We start from the raw sequence: 19211 nt of genomic DNA, 5'->3' as shown, positions 1-19211 counted from the left end.
AGTGTTATATAATTTTTTTTTCCTGTGGTACAAGAACAGATGGCAGTTATTTTTCTTACCAGTCTCTGCTGTGATGCTTTGCCTTGCCTTGTAAATGTTTTCAAGTGAAAGACAAGTACACAGGACCAAAATGAATCTGCATTGTAACACTGGACTGGGGCTTCTAAAGCAAACTTTTAATCAGCTTACAACATTAGGCTGGAGATAATTATTTAATGTCCTATCAGTCAAGTAGTTCATTATGACAGGAAAATGAGCCGTTAGTCAGAATCAATGGCACGTTTTGCAATAAGTTTTTGGAGCAGATGTCTTTCTTCATAGACATTTTTAATGCAATAATTGAGTATTCTATGACTTGAACACAACTGTAGTCACTCCCCAGGGGCGCACACTGCTGGATTTGGAGATGCTCTCTGTGACTTTATGGCATTCCTGGGGTGACTATGATTAATCTGAGAACCTCAGCTGATCATTCAGTAGCTGGAGAGTCAAAAGGGCTCCTGCCCCCACAGTGACAAAAGTGTTTAGTGATTCTATACATTGTTATAAGCACAGTATAAATTGCAGTGTTTTTTGAAGGATTTACTTTTAAAATCATTGCTACCTTAGCACTAGTTTGGCAGCTCTGAGAAGGCCTGGTGAAAATGTCTCTAAATACCACCTGGTGTACTGTTGCCTGCATCACCAAAAATTCTGTCTAGCTCTAGAAATGCTGTATTCTGAAGTGAAATCAGTTATAAATCTAAATGAAACCACCAAGTGTTGTAAATCCAGGGCTGCCTACCAATTTATGACTTTCATATTGCCTGCTGTAATGTGCCATATTATAAAAGCATTGTTAGGAGCTTTAAATTATGATTTAGTAGACTTGGCAGTGCTGGGTTAATGGTAGGATTCAATGATCTTAAAGGGCTTTTCCAACCGAAATTATTCTAAATTAACGCTGTACTGAAAATCCAGCTTTATTCAGAGAAGCTCCAATTCTTGTTTTATACAAACTTTTCAATAACTGTGTCTTATTTTACAGCCTTCGACAGAAGAAAGGCAACTTGGCCCAGAAGCCCTGGGCTGGGGCAGCCAGCATGGCCAGGTGCAAGCCCTGCCCCGCGGCACACCCCAGCGCGGTCTGCGGCTCCGATGGACACAGCTACAGCAGCAAGGTGAGCTCTGCCTGGGGCCCCAGCTCCCCTCAGCTCAACCACCACGTGGGTGAGGATGAAACACCTCCTGTTGTTAGGCAGTATTCATTTACACTCTTCGTTAATCCAGGAAAATTTCTTTTTGTGTAAAAAGTGCTGATAAATGTAGGCTTTTCCGTCTTTGACAAACGGCAAATCAAGATGCCAAATCACAATCTTGTGGCTTTCCTGATTCATTTTTCTCTAAATAACCTGTTCTCTTAATGAAGTAGAACACTTTTAATATTGATGGTGCAACTGGAAAAAAAAAATCATTTGGTGAGATTGGCTTGTTTAGACAAGAGGATTTGGGGATCATTCTTTTTTTTTAAGAAATGGTCTCCAAATCATAAAATAACTATGCAGAATCATTCTTCAGTGATAGATTTATTTTTAATTGTCTCTTTTTTCCTAGACTGCATGGGTAACATATTACAATTCATTTAGCCTGTGGTTTTAATAGCCTGGTGTGCCAGATGCAGCATATATGGTACCATAAAAAAATTCCCATAACCCAGTGGGGATAAATTGACTCACTGTTATACTGAAAATACGATCACCTTAGGGCTTGACTCAATAAAAGAAAATGTCTTCACAACCAGTCAGTGTTCCAGATCTCCCATTAGCAGATAAAGCATTCCATGCCTTGGATACAGGTCCCAAAAACAGCACTTCAGGCATTGGAAAGCATGTTTTGGGAAATACCCTTAAGGTTCTGTTATCTTGATGCATGCACAGTAATGTTTGACAGCCAGTAAAACTACCATTTAAAATCCAAAAATAGCCTTCAAAAAAAAAACAACAAACCAACAAACAAACAGGAAAATAAAGCTATTGGGCAAAAATTCTCTGCTGTGTTGTAACAACTACATTATTTTCTCAGCTGGGCATCTTGAGTTCTCCACTTAATAATGGACACAAATATTAAAATGCCATGCCTTGGTAATTTCAGCTTCTCTCTTGTTCTGGATGAAGGATTTGCATGGCCAGAAGGAGCAAATCAGAGCAGAAACTCTCATCTGTGCACACAGACTGCAGGAAAAATGCCCACATGTTGCCTGTTAAACAAGTGACTCTTTAATACTCCCTAGGAGTGTGTATTGCAGTAATTTAGCTTTGGTTTTTATGGTTAAGATGGGCTCATTTTAAAAACAACTTTTTCTGTCTGAACTCTTGAGTCTGTAAGATGTTCTGCAGTAAATAGATTTCATTTCACGTTCTGTCATGCTATTAACTCATTTCTGTGCATCTTACCTGCATCTCTATTAGCTCCAAATGGGCTTTTGGCCTTTGCTATTTCTCGCCATAAGATCTAACTGGTTTTCATCAGACACACTGCCGATGTTATAAATTCACCAAGCTGTTGTGATTATGATATAAACCTGACAGCTACAGTGAAGACATGAAACATTTCCTGGTGCTGACATGTTTGATTGTCAGAGACACCTCCCAGAAGTTGCCTGTTTGAGTTTTGGGGGTTATTTCAAAGGAAATTTGTTAAAGATTTATTCTGAAACAACTTTGTCTCATCTTTATTTATTGTATGTTTTACTATCAATTGCTCCTGTCCTAGCAAAATTAATTAATTTTTATTTTTTTTTTAGAATTTGGATTTTGGTAAATGAGCTGAAAATACTTAAGGGAAAGTATCAAAGTAAAACAGTATATGTTAGTGCCTTAACAAATTGCATTTTTATGATCAGGAATGATCATGGCTGTGTGGTATCTTTGACAAGAAAACAGTGCTCCCCTCAAACTCACTGTTAGAATTCACCAGACAATGTGTTCCCTTTTTCTTGCCTTCAAGTCACTAAAATCAAAGTTTTCTCAGTAATTTTCTTTCACATACCAGTGCTGTTGGCAAGTATTCTTTCTGGCCCTGCAGTGCTGTCATGTTCTAGTACTGGCTGTGAAAATGCAAGAAGGTGGACTCGAGTGTGGGCACTGCTCTGTGCAGGGATGTGTTTGTTGGTCCCTGGTTCTGCATCTGCTGCCTTGTGAACACGCAGTGACGAGCTGGGCAAAGGGATTCCTGCTGAACTTGTGAACAAAAAATGGAGAGAGGACACTAAGTTTCAGGGGGAAGAAAAACTTCTGAAGCTGTATCTTAGGCTTCCCCTGCTGCTGGCAGCCAGGGGGAACACGCAGACACAGCAAGAGCTGATCCATGGTGGCTGCAGGTGGGTTTGGCCTCTCCTGCAGGCACAGCAGGGGCTCAGCTGGGAGATGGGGTTTGGGCTCCCAGCTCCTGGCCTGGCAGAGCAGCATCAAAGAGTTCCAGTGATGACCTGGGGCTGCCATCCTACAGCAGCAGTGCTTGTACCAGGGCTGGCCCTTTCCATACTTTGAATGGTTATCTGAGGAAAAAGAGGAATGAAAAGGAAAAGGCACAACAGAATTGTGGCTGACTGATTGAATGCAGATGAAACCTGGGTGTCAATAAATGCCCAGTAATTCACATTAAGAAAATACACACATATTTAATATACATCATAGCCATTTGATCCTGGAATAATTCCAGCTGTTTCCCAGGAAACATTGTAGACCTTGAGGCATGAATTTCTTGACAAAATTGGGGAGAATCAACCAAATCAATAATGCAAGGGTTATAGGGGGAAAAGAATAACAAAAGATAAACTAAAGCACTGTTTTTGAGCTTACTGGTTGATGTAGATGGAGGTTCAGGGTGTTTAACAGCCTTGCTGTTCCACCAAAGACATGGAACCCTTCAGCCCCACAACTAATTTATAGAGGGCTAGTCAAAGGAATCTTTCATCTTTTTAAGCTTCCATTGAAAAATATTCAAAATAATCAAAAAATATTTGATTTCCGACACAAAGACAAATGGTAAAACATTAAAAATTATGAAAATTCCATGCCCACATCTTGTGCTCCAATGATTTAAATATCACTTAAACTATAGGAGACACAAGGTAATAAGAACTTTGATGGCTCTAAAGTTGATTTAGCTTCATGTGTGGGAGTTGTACTTCTTAAAAAATCTCATCACTCTTTAGACATTAAACCTTTCTGGTTCTTTTTCTGAAATCTTTAAAACTTGATCTGGATTGTTTCATCTGCTGTGCACAAGTGCTAAAGTGGAAATTGATAAGCCTGTTGGGCTGTACTGTGTGGTGGGGTTTTTAATGTTCTAGTTTTGATTTTCAGATGACAAACTAATTGTTCTGAGAAATGGGATTCTTCAGTTGCACCAATAATTCAGCACTTCTGCATGACAAAATTTGAACACAGATGTGGCCTGTATGTACTCAGTCCCTGTACCTTGTTTTCAGCAACTGAGAAATTAGTGGTTTTTGAACCTGCAGAAATTTTTTGTATTTCTGGAAACTTTATAAACTATCCCCCTTTCCTGTGAGGTTTGAACCCTAAGAGGCTTAGGTTTATCAAAGATTTCACTGATTTTTTATTTTTTTTTTCTACTTACTGCTTGAAATGCAGGTGTTTTAAAATGTGCACCATCTCTCACAGAATAACTTTGTACAAAGAAGTTTCCTGGGTATAACAGCTCTATTTCATATTGTGACAACACAAAGCACTTCCATAGGTTATTACAGGCAGAGTTTTCAAAGCTCTTTAAAGTACTAATGAATTAAGCTTATGAGGTATGTAAGTCCTATAAAGAGCTTGATGTAATTAGTTAATGTTTTTGTGAGCAACACATTAAGAAGAATAACTTTGTAGATGTCAGTTTTACAGGAACTTTAATTAAGCTTGTTAATAAAGCAATTACCTGAACATGACGATGACTGTACTTAACTAGTCAGAAAATGAAAATTAGGATGATCTTAAATTACAAAACATACCACCTCAATGACTAATGGTCCCTTCAAAGATGGAAAGGTACATTGGCATAATTATTATGTTTCTAATTAGGTACATTGTTGTTCTGAAAATTTTAATTAAATCATTGTGAACTAATTAAATTCATGATCATGTCTCTTTCTGTTTGAAAATGTAAAAATCATGTCCTGTTGTCATAACATTAGGTAATTAATTTGATATTAAGGGATGTACAAGAAAAAGAAAAAAATTCTAACAGTCTTGAAACAGAAGAAAAAATAACGACCAAAATAATGAGACACTATTAGTTAAATGTGTGCAGTGTGAAGGCTGCTACATTTAATTAGAAGTCTGTATGCAGAAGCACAATTAACAAATTCTTGTTAAAGTGTCTAACTGTTGAGAATCACAGAATCACAAAATCACTAGGTTAGAAGGGATGTTCAAGATCGAGTCCAACCCAGCCCTAACACCTCAACTAAACCAGGGCACCAAGTGCCACATCCAGTCTTTTTTTAAACACATCCAGGGACTGCACCACCTCCCTGGGCAGACCATTCCAGTACTTTATCATTCTTTCCATAAAAACTTTTTCCAAATATCCAACCTATATTTCCATTCCCTTTTTGTAGAAATTGATAGATTTTATAGGATGTGACCATTCTGAATGAACTCTCTACAGGAAAAAGATTTTGCTACTTCTTCATTCTAGTGGCAGGTTTCCAATATTCATCCATATTTTGTTATTTGACTCATTGTGTTGCAGGGGGGTTCCTAACTTTAGAAATACATCTGACACAAAGCTTTTAGCACTACTGACTTTATTCCCCAAATAACCACTGAGAAATTCCAGAGGACTGTGGGAGAACTAGAGTTGGCCTGATGTTGAGTACCTTTGTATATTCCCTTTCTTGACTCTGGCACATCTGGCTCCTGCATTCCCACGAGGTAAATGTTCCCTCAGCCTGTGCTCTGGGCCAGTGAGACTTGAGTTGTGTAATCCAAAAGCTGTGTGAAGCTGTTATTGCATAATCAACTCCTAAATTATAAATTTTGTCTCTCAGAAGGCAAAACAGGCGCAGTTCTATGCTGTGCATCCAGGGCTACACAGTTAATTTGGCTTGAAGCATGAGGTGAGCAATGTTTTTTGATCAAGTGCTCTGTATCCTAAAGACATCCCGTTGTTTATATGGTATTTTTCTCTGCATGGTCTCTAGGAATGAGCATAAAATTTGGAATAAGGTAGATCTGTATTCTTCTGTACCTTGTAATCCATGTCAGTGTCTTAAGACAGTTAAGTGTAAAGGGCATTTTTGCATATGCTTGAAGAATAGTATTTCTCTTTTGGTCAATTAATATGCTTAAAAAATGGTTTTCTGCCTCCTACAGTCTTTCCAGTGATGCCTCTTCAGGGTGTCTTGGCCACAAATTAACAATCCAAGACAAAGTGCTTTCCCCTGATTGGGGTAACCTTTATTAAATTCTCAGGGAGCTGGGAAATATCACTTTTGAACTCTGCTCACACAATCATTCAATTCTGCAAATTCCTGAGCTTCCTTTGAAATGCCATTCAGTTCTGTGTTGAAGTGAAGAAGCTTTTGCTTTTCAGTGGTGTCAGGTAGTAAATTCAAAATCCCAAACAATGCTCTACCAATTTTACATCCTAACCTGGAAAAAAATAGCCCTGCATAACCACTCATCTGTGCACTGCAGCTGCTGCTGTGACAGCTCCCCAGCTGAAGCCCATGAATTTATACATGTTTGCAAGGATTTTTACCTGGCGTAATATGAATTGTGAGAACAGCCAAAATAGAGGCTTCTGCAGTGACTCAACAGATAGAGAGGGGAAATCTAAGAGCTCTGGGCAATTTTTACAGAGTAAGGGCTGCTTTGTCATATTGCCAGGTTTGAGATTCTGTGAATTAATGGGAAATTGCTGTGGCCCAGGACATGATGTTCTTTCAGAGACTGCTTGTTGCTATCCCTTTCGTCTTTGGAGGAAGAGTCTTCATGAACACAGTTCTGCAAACACAGACTGGGGGGAAAAAAGTAAAGACAACAAATAATGAACAAAACAAAAACAAAAAAAGGTGATTTTTAATCCCTTAAATAAACCTTTTAGAAAAAAGATACCTCCTCATCTTTTTTGTTGGAAACTGGCTACTTAAAGCTCTATTAAAGCCACTGGTCAGTGTTAGAAGGAGATGGGGGCTGGTCCTGCTGAAGCCTGGTGATCTCTTTGCTCCTGCATAAAGGCAGGACAGAGAAATATTGGAGGCATTCTGGGAACAGATTAAAATTAATTAGAACCTGGTTTTGTTTGTCCTTGCTATAATCTTTATAATCTTTAAAATTTTCACTGTTTTAATTTGTGCTGGAGCCAGTGAGCAAAAACACCCTGACAGAACCCAAAATTTATCCAAAATTGTGTGTCCAAGTTTTAGCAACTATGAGTTAAGCAAGCTGGTCTAATTGGGGTATGCTGATGTTTATCTTCTTTCTCTAACCTTGCCTAGCAGGGAAAAGATATTTTTAGTTTGTTTTTCCATATTTTAACGTTTCTCAGTCCAGAACAATTTAGCCTTGCACAGACTGGGTTCTTTGTGATTAACATATTGTGTCAGTTTCTAAATCCATATTTTCTCTTTAATTCCTGAATCTGTTATTTTGCCATATTAAGGCTTGTCAAAGTCTAATGTTTTAATTATCAAGTCAAGCCTAAAGACTCTGGAGGAGATTACAATTAAACATCTCTGCTAGGTGGGTTGCTGCAAGTGGCAATACTTCCTTCATATTATTTCAGTAACTTGACTATAGAGAAAAAACTGCTCTAAACTCCCTAAAAAACCATGCTCAATACATAGCTGCAGTAGTGATATATAAATAGCATGCTGGGAAAGGCAGTATGAGAACTTGTGCAGAATGAAACAACATTCAGGTTTCCAACCCACAGCCCCCATGGCAGAGGGGCAGGGAGAGGTGAAGCTTCAGGGAGCACAGGGCTGCTTCTCTCACATCCAACTCCCTTAAATTCTGTATAACCCATTTGCCCAAATGGCTTTGTTAATACTCAGAGCTCTCTAAAGCAACTGAATGAGTTCATCTTTTTACTGCTGCAGAAGTGCAGGATTTTGGCCTGGTTCTCTTGAGTTTCCCCAGTGTTCATACAGCACAATAAACTTTAAATAAAATTTAAAATAAGAAGTCTACTCTTCTGGTAATTTTATGCTTTCTTCTATTGTGGTCATTTAAATTGACCAGACTTCATTGATAAGAATCATTTAAATGTATCATCCTCAAATAGATTAGATTCATTTTTACCCACTAATTGTCTCTAGAACCTAATTATACCTGCTACATGATAATACAGGTCCTCATATTTTCATGTCAGTTGTTACAAAAACACTGATAAAAACCCTAGAAGGGACTGGGAGGACAGGTGTGGGGTGAGTCATACATGTCTAAAATATCTTGGCCAAGGTATCCACAAACAACAATATTTTGGGATTTTTTATGGCAATTTTAGCATACTAAAATAATTTTATTATAGATTTATGTTTCATTCCGGTTTTGGTGTTTTGTGGGTCTTTTTTTACTTTAAAGGGAGGGAAATGACACATTCACTTTTGTTACATAGCAAGGGTTTATGCTGAAGAAGGGCAGCTTCTTGCCAGGAGCTTGGTCACTCTGCTTTTCTGATTTGCCCAGATATGCATTTTTCAGAAGGATGAAATAATGTTTAGAATTAAAACCTTCCTGTTTATGAACTTCTGCAGTGTTGAAGACAATGTTTTTATTTAGGCACCCAGGTAAGTGCTGCCAATAATTAGAAGTCTGAATTTGTAACACTCCTGCTCCTGGCTGCTCGTTACTCCAAAAAAAATCAGAAAAACAGTGTTTTTCTGGGGAATGTGTTTAAATATATGTGCTGAAGTCTTGCTGAATTAAGTATGACTGAATCCTATTAGCATCCTGAAAAATGCAGGTCTGTGCCTGTTTTAGGCTGGAAGATGTAGGCCTGTCAGCTGTATTTTACACAGTAAAAGAACATCTTCTTTAGAATATCAGTTCTCTAGATTGTCCAAAAGTTCATGGTTTTTCCTGGTGTTGGTTATTTTGTGGCTGAATTTTTATTATTTTTTTGGGGGGGTGGGGGGTATTTTTACTTCTCATTACAATATTTTATTAGATTTATAAAAAGTACTTTTTGTTGAAACATATCACCAGCAATGACTTGCTTTGGCACATTACCCCAAAGGAGGGAGCACAGAATGTTGTTAAAATAAAAGCAGAACTTGGGGCTTTTTCTTTTCATGTGTGTGGAAGGAGCCAGCACTGAGTGACAGAAGACAGTAATAATGTCCTTATTAATAAGCTTCTGCATTAAAATTACAGCAGGAGCAGAGGGAGAAAGAAGCAGTATTGAGTCAACTGTGATTTGTGTATTTTGAGTTACTGTGTCAGTAATGATGGATGGAACAAACAATAAAATTTGACCTGTCAGGTTATGCTTCTGAGGCTAGAAGCCTTAAGGCATTCATAATTGGCTTCAGCCAGTATGTTAATGTAGGTGGTTTGGAAAATAAGATTATTTGAATGATACAGGCTGGTTTGCATTTTTAGTATTCAAAAGAAAAGGCTAGAAATTCAAAGGGACTGAAGTCATAAGGCTTGTTCTTTGTAAGCTGCCTGTTGTTCCTGTATAACAGAGCAGGCAGAGGAGTAGTTTTCAGATGAGGTGTTCACAGTGTGTAGAATATGAGTTATTTTAAATGATTTTGTGGGACATAATTCTTAAACAGTGTGTGGGAGGTGCAATGCACATAGTTTCCATTACACACATAAATCTCATCATTATCTTCTTTATATTCTACATCATGCTCAAATGTGCCCCTGTAGTATAACAGGACTAGAAAACACTTCTTGGGGTTGACATTACTCAGTGATTTGTCAGTGTGGCATGAAGTGCTTAAGTGAACACATTTCTCATAGCTGAAAAGATCTGTGCAGTGTAAATGCACAACTAAAGTGGGTTTTAAATAGCTGTGCACAAAGTAATTCTATCATATTAAATATGTTCAGTTGGTGTTAGAAAGAGATCACATTGATATTATACGCATAATATTGAGGAGATATTGTGATAGTTGTTGCAAGTAGAACGATGTGCATATTTTCCAGTGAAAGCATTTTATAGCATAATGTCAGTCTGAGCTCACAGTTTTCATCAAAATCAGTATTCTGAACTTTCACTGAATCTAAGGCAAAATTCAGAGAGAAATGTCTCTTCACCCTCAAAATATTTGTGCCCTGGGCTGGAAATCAGCTGAGAACCTGCCCAATGATAACCTGAATATTGACAGTTCTTGCTGAGGAGATAGGGAGTGGGTTTGGGGAGATTGGAGGTAGGGCTGGTGGGCTGGATGTTTTTGGTTTGGTTTGGTTTGGTTTCTTGGGATTTTGCTGAAGAGAAGTGCTGGAGGTGGAACAGAGTGCTCCAAATCACAGAACCTGGAGTCATCCAGATTACTTTTTGGTAGTACTGTAAAGACTGGGCAATTTCTAGAGGGCTTTGCCTTTTCCCTTCAAGGGCTATTCAAATATTCTTCTGTATTTTCCCCTCCCTATACCTCCATGTACTCTGCTTCAAAGTGTTTACTCCTTCCAAGAAAAGGAAATGGCAGGAGGGAGTTTTGATTGTGGAGGGGACCTGGGAGCATTGCAGAGGATGTCAAAGGTGGTTTGGGACTAATGGTTTTACAAGAGGATCTGTGGGAAGGAGAAAAAATAATGCTGATAATATTATAGTGGAAGGGAAAGACATAGGGAACATGAATTCATAGAAAATTTGGACTCCACTTCACTGTTTGCAGAAAACTTGAACAAACTGGGCCTGTGCCCAGCCACTGACAATTAGATGATACAAGTAGAATTTTTTGATTCACTGAGGATTTTCTTCCCAGAGGTAATACTACACAAACTCAACTAGTTGCATTCCCTTCATCCTGGACATTTTCATCATAAATAGAGGAGAGCAGAGAAGCTGATTTAAAATACATGTAGTTGTACGTTTTAATTTTATTTCCACATGCTTTGGATTGTTCTCCAATGATCTATACTCTTGTTTTACCCATTTTAATGTGTTACAGATAGAAATAATCTAATAAGAAAGTTGTATTTTTTAATGTGATCCTTCTAGTTTGCTGTAATGTAATCCTAGTATAAGCAGTTTCCACTACAAATAATACTTAAATATTTTTTCCTACAAGAAAATAGTGTATGTTTTGTTACACGTGTTTGAGAGTGGCAGATATTTTCTTATTAATTCAAGTTATGTCTTCGTTGTTGTTACCTGTTCAAACTGAGAAAATAATGTGAAGTGGATCATTTTGGGTCTAGCTGGCTGTTCTCACTTTTTCTTCCAGGAAATCTCAATTAAAAAGTAGGGAAATAAAGGAGAGATGGAAATTTCTGAGTTTAGGTTTCAGCAGCACTGGTTGTGAGATCTCAGTATGAACTTCTGCAGCTGGATAGAGCAGATCTATCAAAAGAATTATGGTAACCTTCACTGTCAGGTAAAAAACCCCAACTTTTTAAAAATGAGTGACATGCTGGAAAGAGAGGACCAAAATGTTTTTTAAAGAAAAGTTTCTTTAGGTAGCACAGGCAGGGTAAGGAGCATTTAGAAGGTTCAGCAGTTGAATGGGGATGGTGGTGGCTTTCTTCAGTGAGTGACGTAGCCACAGCCCTGGGTTCCTCTGCACTGCATGACGAGAATGAGCTTTAAAATGTCAGACATTATTAATAGAATAGCAGAGGCTTTCAGAGGGGAGATGGCAATGTTATTCAAGCTGTCTCTTCCAGTTCCTGTGTAGGATAGAAAAGACAGGAAACCCTCGTAGGACGCAGATCTAATCTGGGTTTCTGCCCAGCCTGGCAGAGTCAACCCTGCAGGACCTCTGCAAATAGTTCTCATGTCCTGGGGCAGTACATGGCAGCAGCACACAAATTCTCCCTGCTGGATTGTCTCTCCTGCAAATTATATCCACCCCTGCCTGAGCTCTTGGTGGTGAACTGAGACTGCTGATGGGGCTCAATCAGCAGGGGAATATTTTTGTCCTCTTGCATGTCTGTCTGCAGCTGCGCACCACATGGTTCTTGAAAATTGGCCTGCAGTCTTAATATTTGGTGTTGAGACACAGAATTCCTTTTTGTGCAGATGTGTAATCACACCATGTAATGCATCCTGTCTGCCACCATGTACTATTTGGCTTTAGGTGAATCTTTTGGGGCTTATTTCTCTCTTTTCTACACAGGCTAACTGAAGTGTTAGGTTAGTTCCCAGCTGACTGGAGAGGTGGAATCTAGCTATTTTTAGTAAGTCAGTAGCTGTCCTTCTCCCACATGTGGTAAAGCACGACTTTCTCACACCTCCCTGGCTTAGAATGACACAGCATAATGTCTGTAAAAACCTGGTTAGGCTGTGAATGTGCTGGAGTAGCTCTCTCTCTCCATCGAGCTTAAGGCAGAGATCAGATTTGAAGACTCAAAGCCCATAGCTGGATTTCCAGTAGCAGATCCAAACAAAATGATGTCCTTGAAGCAGCCCCCTGTGCAGTGTGGGATGTTCTCTCCTCATATTGCAGCTCCCTCTGGAGGCTGGGGCAGTGCTCAGACCCTTGAATTTGGGCAGGTGCAGGTGCCAAATGCTTTGCTGTGAGAAGATAAGGATGGAGGAGAATCTTTGTATTTCTGTAGCCAACAGTAGCACATGGAAGTGAGAGGACCCTCCAGTGAAATAAATAGAATATTAAAAGAAAAAGTTAAAACTGGTTGTGTCCCAACATATTTTAAACCTCAAATAACTGTATAATCACTTCTTTAGCTTCTCAAACCAACAGTGTCCTCAAACTTGTAGTCATGTTTTGATATGTGTACTGTACTTCCACCTTTTGGGTAAGATTCAGTGTATAAATAACTTCTTGACACAGGTCATAATCAACAGCCAGTTCATGGGTTTTGTGGGCCACTTTTTGCTTTTGACTTTACCCTAACAGACTTGTAAATGAAAGTTCACAAATAAAACTGGCACAAATTGTTACTACTTCTTTTAGCTGCCTTTCTAAAAGTGACAAATCCAGTTAATCAGTGGGATTAATTATCTGTGGGAATGACATCATTACCAGGCAAAAGCAACACCAGGACTATCTACACATTTCAAGCAGAATATCTAAAGATGTAAAATTGAAATCTGCAGAAAGTACAAAATAATTAATTTCATTCACAGGGGTTCTTACTGGGGACTGTAGATGCACTGTTTGAAAAAACCTGTCTTATTAAATACCAATTAGATTAGATAAAATTTTAAAAGCCTCCTATAGATAAAGTCTTCAACTTGTTAATGGACTTTTTTCCTCTTAACTTCAGAATTTCAAGCATTTTCAAGACTCTCTTGCCTTTCACACCAATGAAAAGCTGCTTGCTATAAATTCCAATTCTAAAGTCTCTGTGTTTAACATTCTTAAGAGAGATTTGTCAGAGGCATCTGCCACCCAGGGGGTGATTGCTGCAGCAAACTGTGTGAAGTTTGAAGGTATTTACAGAGCAGCCAATTTAAATTGCAGGGAGACTGAAATGCAAGGCTCTTTCAGCTGCTGTGCTGCACTAGGCTGGGCTATGGTCTGGTTTGAGCTGGGCACCAAACCTGGGACCATCTGATGCACATCATGACCAACTCCTGCTGAAGTTGATATCAGAAGTTTTTCAGTTCAAAAAAATAAGCAGTAGAAAATGTCTGTAAGGCGATTGGAAAGGAATGCTAGCCTGTATGGAGACCTCTATTTTTGAATCTGAAATCTGTCATCATAAAGCTTATATAGAAGGGTTAGAGCCAGAAGCATGTTTTATTACTTAAATCTATCTTGCACAAGCAACACCGAGCAAGGAAAACCCTTTTGAGTTATATAACTCTTTGATGGGATGCCTTAAGGTCTTTCTTTTTAAGCCAGTAAATTCTAGAGCAGTAATTTAAAGACTGCACTGTTCCTTAAATCTAAAAGCATGTTCTAAATCCTATTGTATTTAGTTTGAACACTTATCTGATAGGCCTGATCCCATATTCCCAGACTGAGTGACATCACCTGCAGGCACTCAGACTTGCATTTTGACACACGTTTTGCCTTCTGTGAGGCAACTCTCCCAGGTGATAGGACTGGGAGGCAAAGAATGTCACCAGCCAGATATGAAATGGGGTAGATAGGAAACAGAATGAATACCTGGGCTCCTGCAGGAGGCACCACCACGTGCAGTGGCTGAGGGTATGTCAGCCCTTACATCTTCAGGCAGAGCACATTCAGTGTTTGGACCTGCTGGAAGTTGTCAGTGTGACTAATCCAACAGAATTTAACCAGTCACTCATGCCAGACCCTGGAATTCCCACCCATCCACAAGGGAAGGCACAAGCAACCTTTCTGGGTTTTGATGTGAACGTTTTGTTTGTTTTTGATGGGATATCAGTGCTTTTGCTAAAGCTGTTGTGTAGGTGCTGGTGCTTAACAAAGGGGTCAGGTGGGGACACTTCAGTCTTCAGAGATGTTTGTGTACTTTCTTTTCAGCAGTAATTTTACTTATAGGAGCTACTGAATCCAGTCTTGCAGCTCTAAGTGTTCCTGGTGATGACAAAAGATATGGGCTGAAGGCTGAGGGCAGTTAACTGTTATGTTTTCACTTAGCTGTTTCTCTGGACCATATAGTGTCCGTAAAAATAAAAAGAAGCTGTTTCTTGGGAAATGAAAATAGGAAATAAGGCAGGTAAAGATTAATTCAGGGGGTGTTTATGGACCAAGAATGTTGTGAACTCATGTGGTCATACAGAGAGATAGCTTTTGCTGTCAAAACCAATGAAATATTTGATAAATATTAGATTGGCAAAAGGAATTATATATAAATCGATGGCTGCAACAAGAGGTTAGGATTAAGAATACCTGAATATAATATGCAGTAAACAGCTTCCATCTGACTAAGAGCTCTCAGCATAAAAAAATTATAGTGATAGGAGATATTCTCTTGCACTATTGAATTAGCTCTGTGCAATTAGCAGGAAAGGCAGTCGGGATTTTTGAGGCACAAAGGCCATTGGTTGGAGCCATAAACTGAGACTCCAAAAGTGCCCAATGCACCATTATGAAAGTAATGCTGTGGTCCCAGGGGTATTTGCCACAGATTTTCTCATTGATGGTGAAATATAGGTTGATAAGAAGTTTGTTAGTTTTTTAGTCAGCTTTATCAGATCACTGAAATGATAAAGTATGAATAATCCAGGGGTTTAGATGAGGCAATAGCTGTAATTCAGGAGTGAAGGGTGAAAATCTCTTGTAGATTTACGGGTGAGTGTGAATCATATTTCTACTGTGGTGATAAATCGGGCATTATTATCTAAATTTCAGCTCTTTCTGTTTGTTGATTCCATTAGAGCAGTTTTCAGACTTAAATCATAACTTCAAAATAGTAGGAGGTCATTTTGAGCAACATCCAGGCTGATCTGTGACTAAAGAATAGTAATTGTATTGGTTGGAAAAGTCATGTGAGAAAAACCCCATAGGCTGATGTAACAGCATTTGAATGATGGTCAGCAACAGTTTCCTGGTATTTCAACCTTAAACCTCATTCATTCTGGTTTTCTATTAGTTTAACTTAGAGCATTTCTTTTCTGTAAGTAGATGGTTACTGTAAAGTTGGGGAATTTTTCTTCTCCTCATAACTGATGTAAAAATTTACTCGAAATCTAGTTTTTGTCATTGTTTCCATTTTCTTTAATGGGAAGCCTTTTTAATTAGTGTTTCTCTTTGGATGTACTATCATAAACTTTTCCATGTCGTCTGGAGTGTGTGAGTGAGCCTACAGCACAGAATGTGAAAGCTTGGAGTAAGTCTTGTGACTTTCAAAGCACTGAAGCTTATAAACTTCTGTAAAGTGATTTAGTAGCAAGCTTTCTTCATTACCCACAATCATCTCCACAGTGATATGATTAGTGAAACCCAGTTCATCAGTATCTAAACTGTCACCATCTAATTCTTCTTCAGAGAAGACATTCTGCAACTTCAGCATTGTATCTCACAGTCTACCAGTAGATTGAGTGACCCACTTACAGCTACCTTTGCAAAAGAATCTGAGATGTAAGCTGACACTGGAACTCCAGTATTTTCTTGCCTTGGGCAAAAATCCTCAAGACTAAGCATACACTGTGCTTTAAGGGTGGCAGATCACTCTGTGGGATTTATTGCTTTGTTAATATGGTCAAGACATTATCTGTCACTGTAGGAGCTGGGAGCACTGTCTGGGGTTTTCTGTTCATTGTTCTTCCCTGGCTCCTTTATTTTATAATTTTAGCTTTGGGCTGTGTCCTGGGTTTGGGTGAGAATCAGTTGCCACCCAAAGTCTGATATGCTCCAAGCCTTCTGTTTCCTCTGTATCAACAGTAATTTCCCTGCTTCTGCTCAGCTCCAGGATGCCACTTTTAGAAATTTTAAAAAGCTAATCCTTTGACTTCACAGGCTCTTTTGGATGCATGGTTTAAGTTTAGTGACTTTGGTTTCACCTCTGCTTGCATGATTTTGGGAAGGTGAAGACAAAGGAAAGGTGCTTTCCTATTCCTTACTCCCTCTAATCAGCTGTTCCTCTTGATTTTGGGTTTTCTTTTCTCCTCTTATTTTGAACAGAGCTCTGTATCTGTAAATGGAGTCTTCCCAGGCACTGCCCCAGCCTCCTCAGAGCTGCACTAAACAACCAGCCACTTCCCTCGGTGTTAAAATTGTCAAAAATTTGTCTCCACTTCTACCCCCACCTCTATTTCCATTTCATCTCAGGGAACAAGACAATTTGCCATAAGATCAATACATTTTTTAATACAGCTTTTATATTTAATAGCCAAATGCTTCCTTCTTACTGAGCATCATCTTCACTGTGGGAGCAGGATGGAGACTGTAGGATGAGCCGAGCAGTCCTGCATCATTACACAGAGGATACGCTGTGGATATAAAAATCAACTATGAATGCAAGGAAAGCATTTTCCTTAGTGTATCCAGTAGGCTAGGAAGCAAAGGCAGTTTTATAATTCATGTTGGGTGCCCTTGCCGCTGATCGTGAATTTGGTCTTGATCTTGGCAAATCAGTCACACTTAAAGAGTGACAAGGAAATGTAGTGCTGGTGACAGCCTGTATTGTGAATATTTTTAAGGTCTTGGCTAAAGCACAGCTCTAGCCCAAAGTATAGGCTCAAGGCCTTGCTAGACAGGCACTCTTGTCAGGGGCAGTTGTGACAATCTAATCTTTCTTAAATTAAATGTTTTTTTCTGTTGAGGGAGTTGTGCAAATCCGTCACGTCCCCTCAGTTTCCAGCCATCAGCCTGTGCATTGCTTGGGGATGGATTTCCTTTGTGATCCCATGCAGAGGGCTGCAGTTGGCTTCTGCACAGTGCTGTCGTCCTTCAGCCTCACTCTGACAGCACAGTGCACCCATTCTCATCTCATTTTTAAACCAAATGATCCTGATCATGTCTTCTTCTCAGCACCATGATGAGGGGAGCCCTCCCTGCTGAGATGAGACAACCGAGACCAGGAGGATGGGGAAGGGCAGTGAGGCTTTCTTTCACCCATCTGTCTGTCCAAGCTGTGGCTGGAATGAGAAGGGTCTGATGCCTTTCCTGAAAGTTGGAGGCCAGTTCTCACTCATTTGTTAAATGTGTCCCCATGGAAGTAAAGGCTCAGAGCTCCTGCCAGGCTCTCCAGGGCAAATCAGTGGGTGCTGCAAAGATGAGCTCTAAAGTCATTAAGTGAATGATTTAAAGCAATACAGCAACTCTTTATTTCAGATATTCTTCTCATAGCACCTTCAGCCTGTGTACCAAATACTGTCAAACTATTTACATTATTTTCAACATTTTAATGCAATTAATTCTTCAATATGTGTACATATTGAATACATATTGATACATATGTATCCTATTGATTGTGAACAGCTAAATAGGTCAATTTATGCTTCTGTCTTCAGCAATTTCACCTGTCAAAATACTCAGTCTCCATAATGTTCAAGAGAAGAATATCACTGCTAAAATGCTGGTGAAGCTTCAAAGGCTGAAGTTGGCCCTTTTGGCACCAGTGCAAAGGAGAGACAAGGATGAGTCTGAAGTTTGGGAATCATGTAGAAGCCCAGCCTGAGAATTAGCGCCTGTTTTCAGGTATTAAATGTCTACAGGTTGGGCAGATCAAATCTCATTTTGGCACTTGTTATCAGTCACTGTGGGCATTAATTCTGAGCTGCAATCAGTTATCAGCTGGATTGGCCTCACTTTCCTTTGTTCTTTGGGGAGTTGGACTGTTTCCAAACCCGGATGAGAAAGGCAAGTCTGTAGTGTCTGTCCAAGGCACTTTGCAGTGCTTGGCCAGTGCTGCCTCTAGGACACAATTTTCCAGCCTCTCCTCTGAGCAGGTGCTAATGCTGAGCTTGGAGTTTCAATTGTAAAAGCAGGACTTGGGCAAAGATGCCTGAAGTCCTTACATTTCAAAAGTGGCATCCTCTGAACAATTTGGGTACTGTGGCAGAAGCTACACACAGATTTTCCTCTACTGCAAGAAGTAATTTCGAGGCTCAGTATGGAAGAGTTCAAGAAACTGGTTCCAAAAAAAAAAGCAGTCATCTTTGAATTTGGTGATGCTTCAGCAGGAATTTAAAATACTATTACAGTCTGCAGAAGGGGTGATGAATTGTCATTTAGAAATGTAATTTCTGAGTTCTATTTAAGGGCATTCAGGAATGTTGCAGACCTTTGAGGGGGAAAAAAGGAAGGTTTTGTCTGGAATCACAAGCAGCTGCAACCTGCTTTGAGCTCAGCCATTTGGAACAAATGGAACATTCACATAAATGGGGGATAAGTGCACGTACCAATAAATGAGCAACTAACTGGTCAACAAAATGTACAGTACTAGACATGAGAGCTTTGCTGTGTTATTCTAGGAAATAACTCTTTCAAAGGGAGTTTAAATAAATCTTTTGCTGACAAAAGCAGTTCAAATATCAATGGTGTATAACTGGCTGTTTGATACTATGTGAAAAACATTTATTATCTATCTAGATCTTTTAGTTCTTGAGCTATTTATATTTTAGAAAAAAAAAAATCTTAGTCTAATGGGCTGAATCCCCTTCAAAAGGGTAAGTGCATTCTTCAAATGTTTCTCATG

The 19211-nt window shown here is 39.2% G+C and overlaps 1 protein-coding gene across 1 annotated transcript in view; it reads left to right on the top strand.

The window, feature by feature from the left end:
• The window catches only part of SPOCK1 (SPARC (osteonectin), cwcv and kazal like domains proteoglycan 1), a 274227-nt gene that overhangs the window by 183046 nt on the left and 71970 nt on the right, over positions 1-19211 (top strand). Inside the window, exon 5 of the mRNA XM_086851450.1 lies at positions 1028-1160. Coding sequence (XP_086707576.1) covers positions 1028-1160 — 133 coding nt within the window. The remainder of the gene's footprint in view (positions 1-1027; positions 1161-19211) is intronic.

The sequence above is a fragment of the Cyanistes caeruleus genome, chromosome 15 (genome assembly GCF_971803275.1).
Source record: "Cyanistes caeruleus chromosome 15, bCyaCae1.hap1.1, whole genome shotgun sequence".
NCBI classification, from domain to species: domain Eukaryota; kingdom Metazoa; phylum Chordata; class Aves; order Passeriformes; family Paridae; genus Cyanistes; species Cyanistes caeruleus.
Note: the sequence above shows the minus strand (reverse complement) of the source record. Positions and strands in the feature narration are given on the sequence as shown.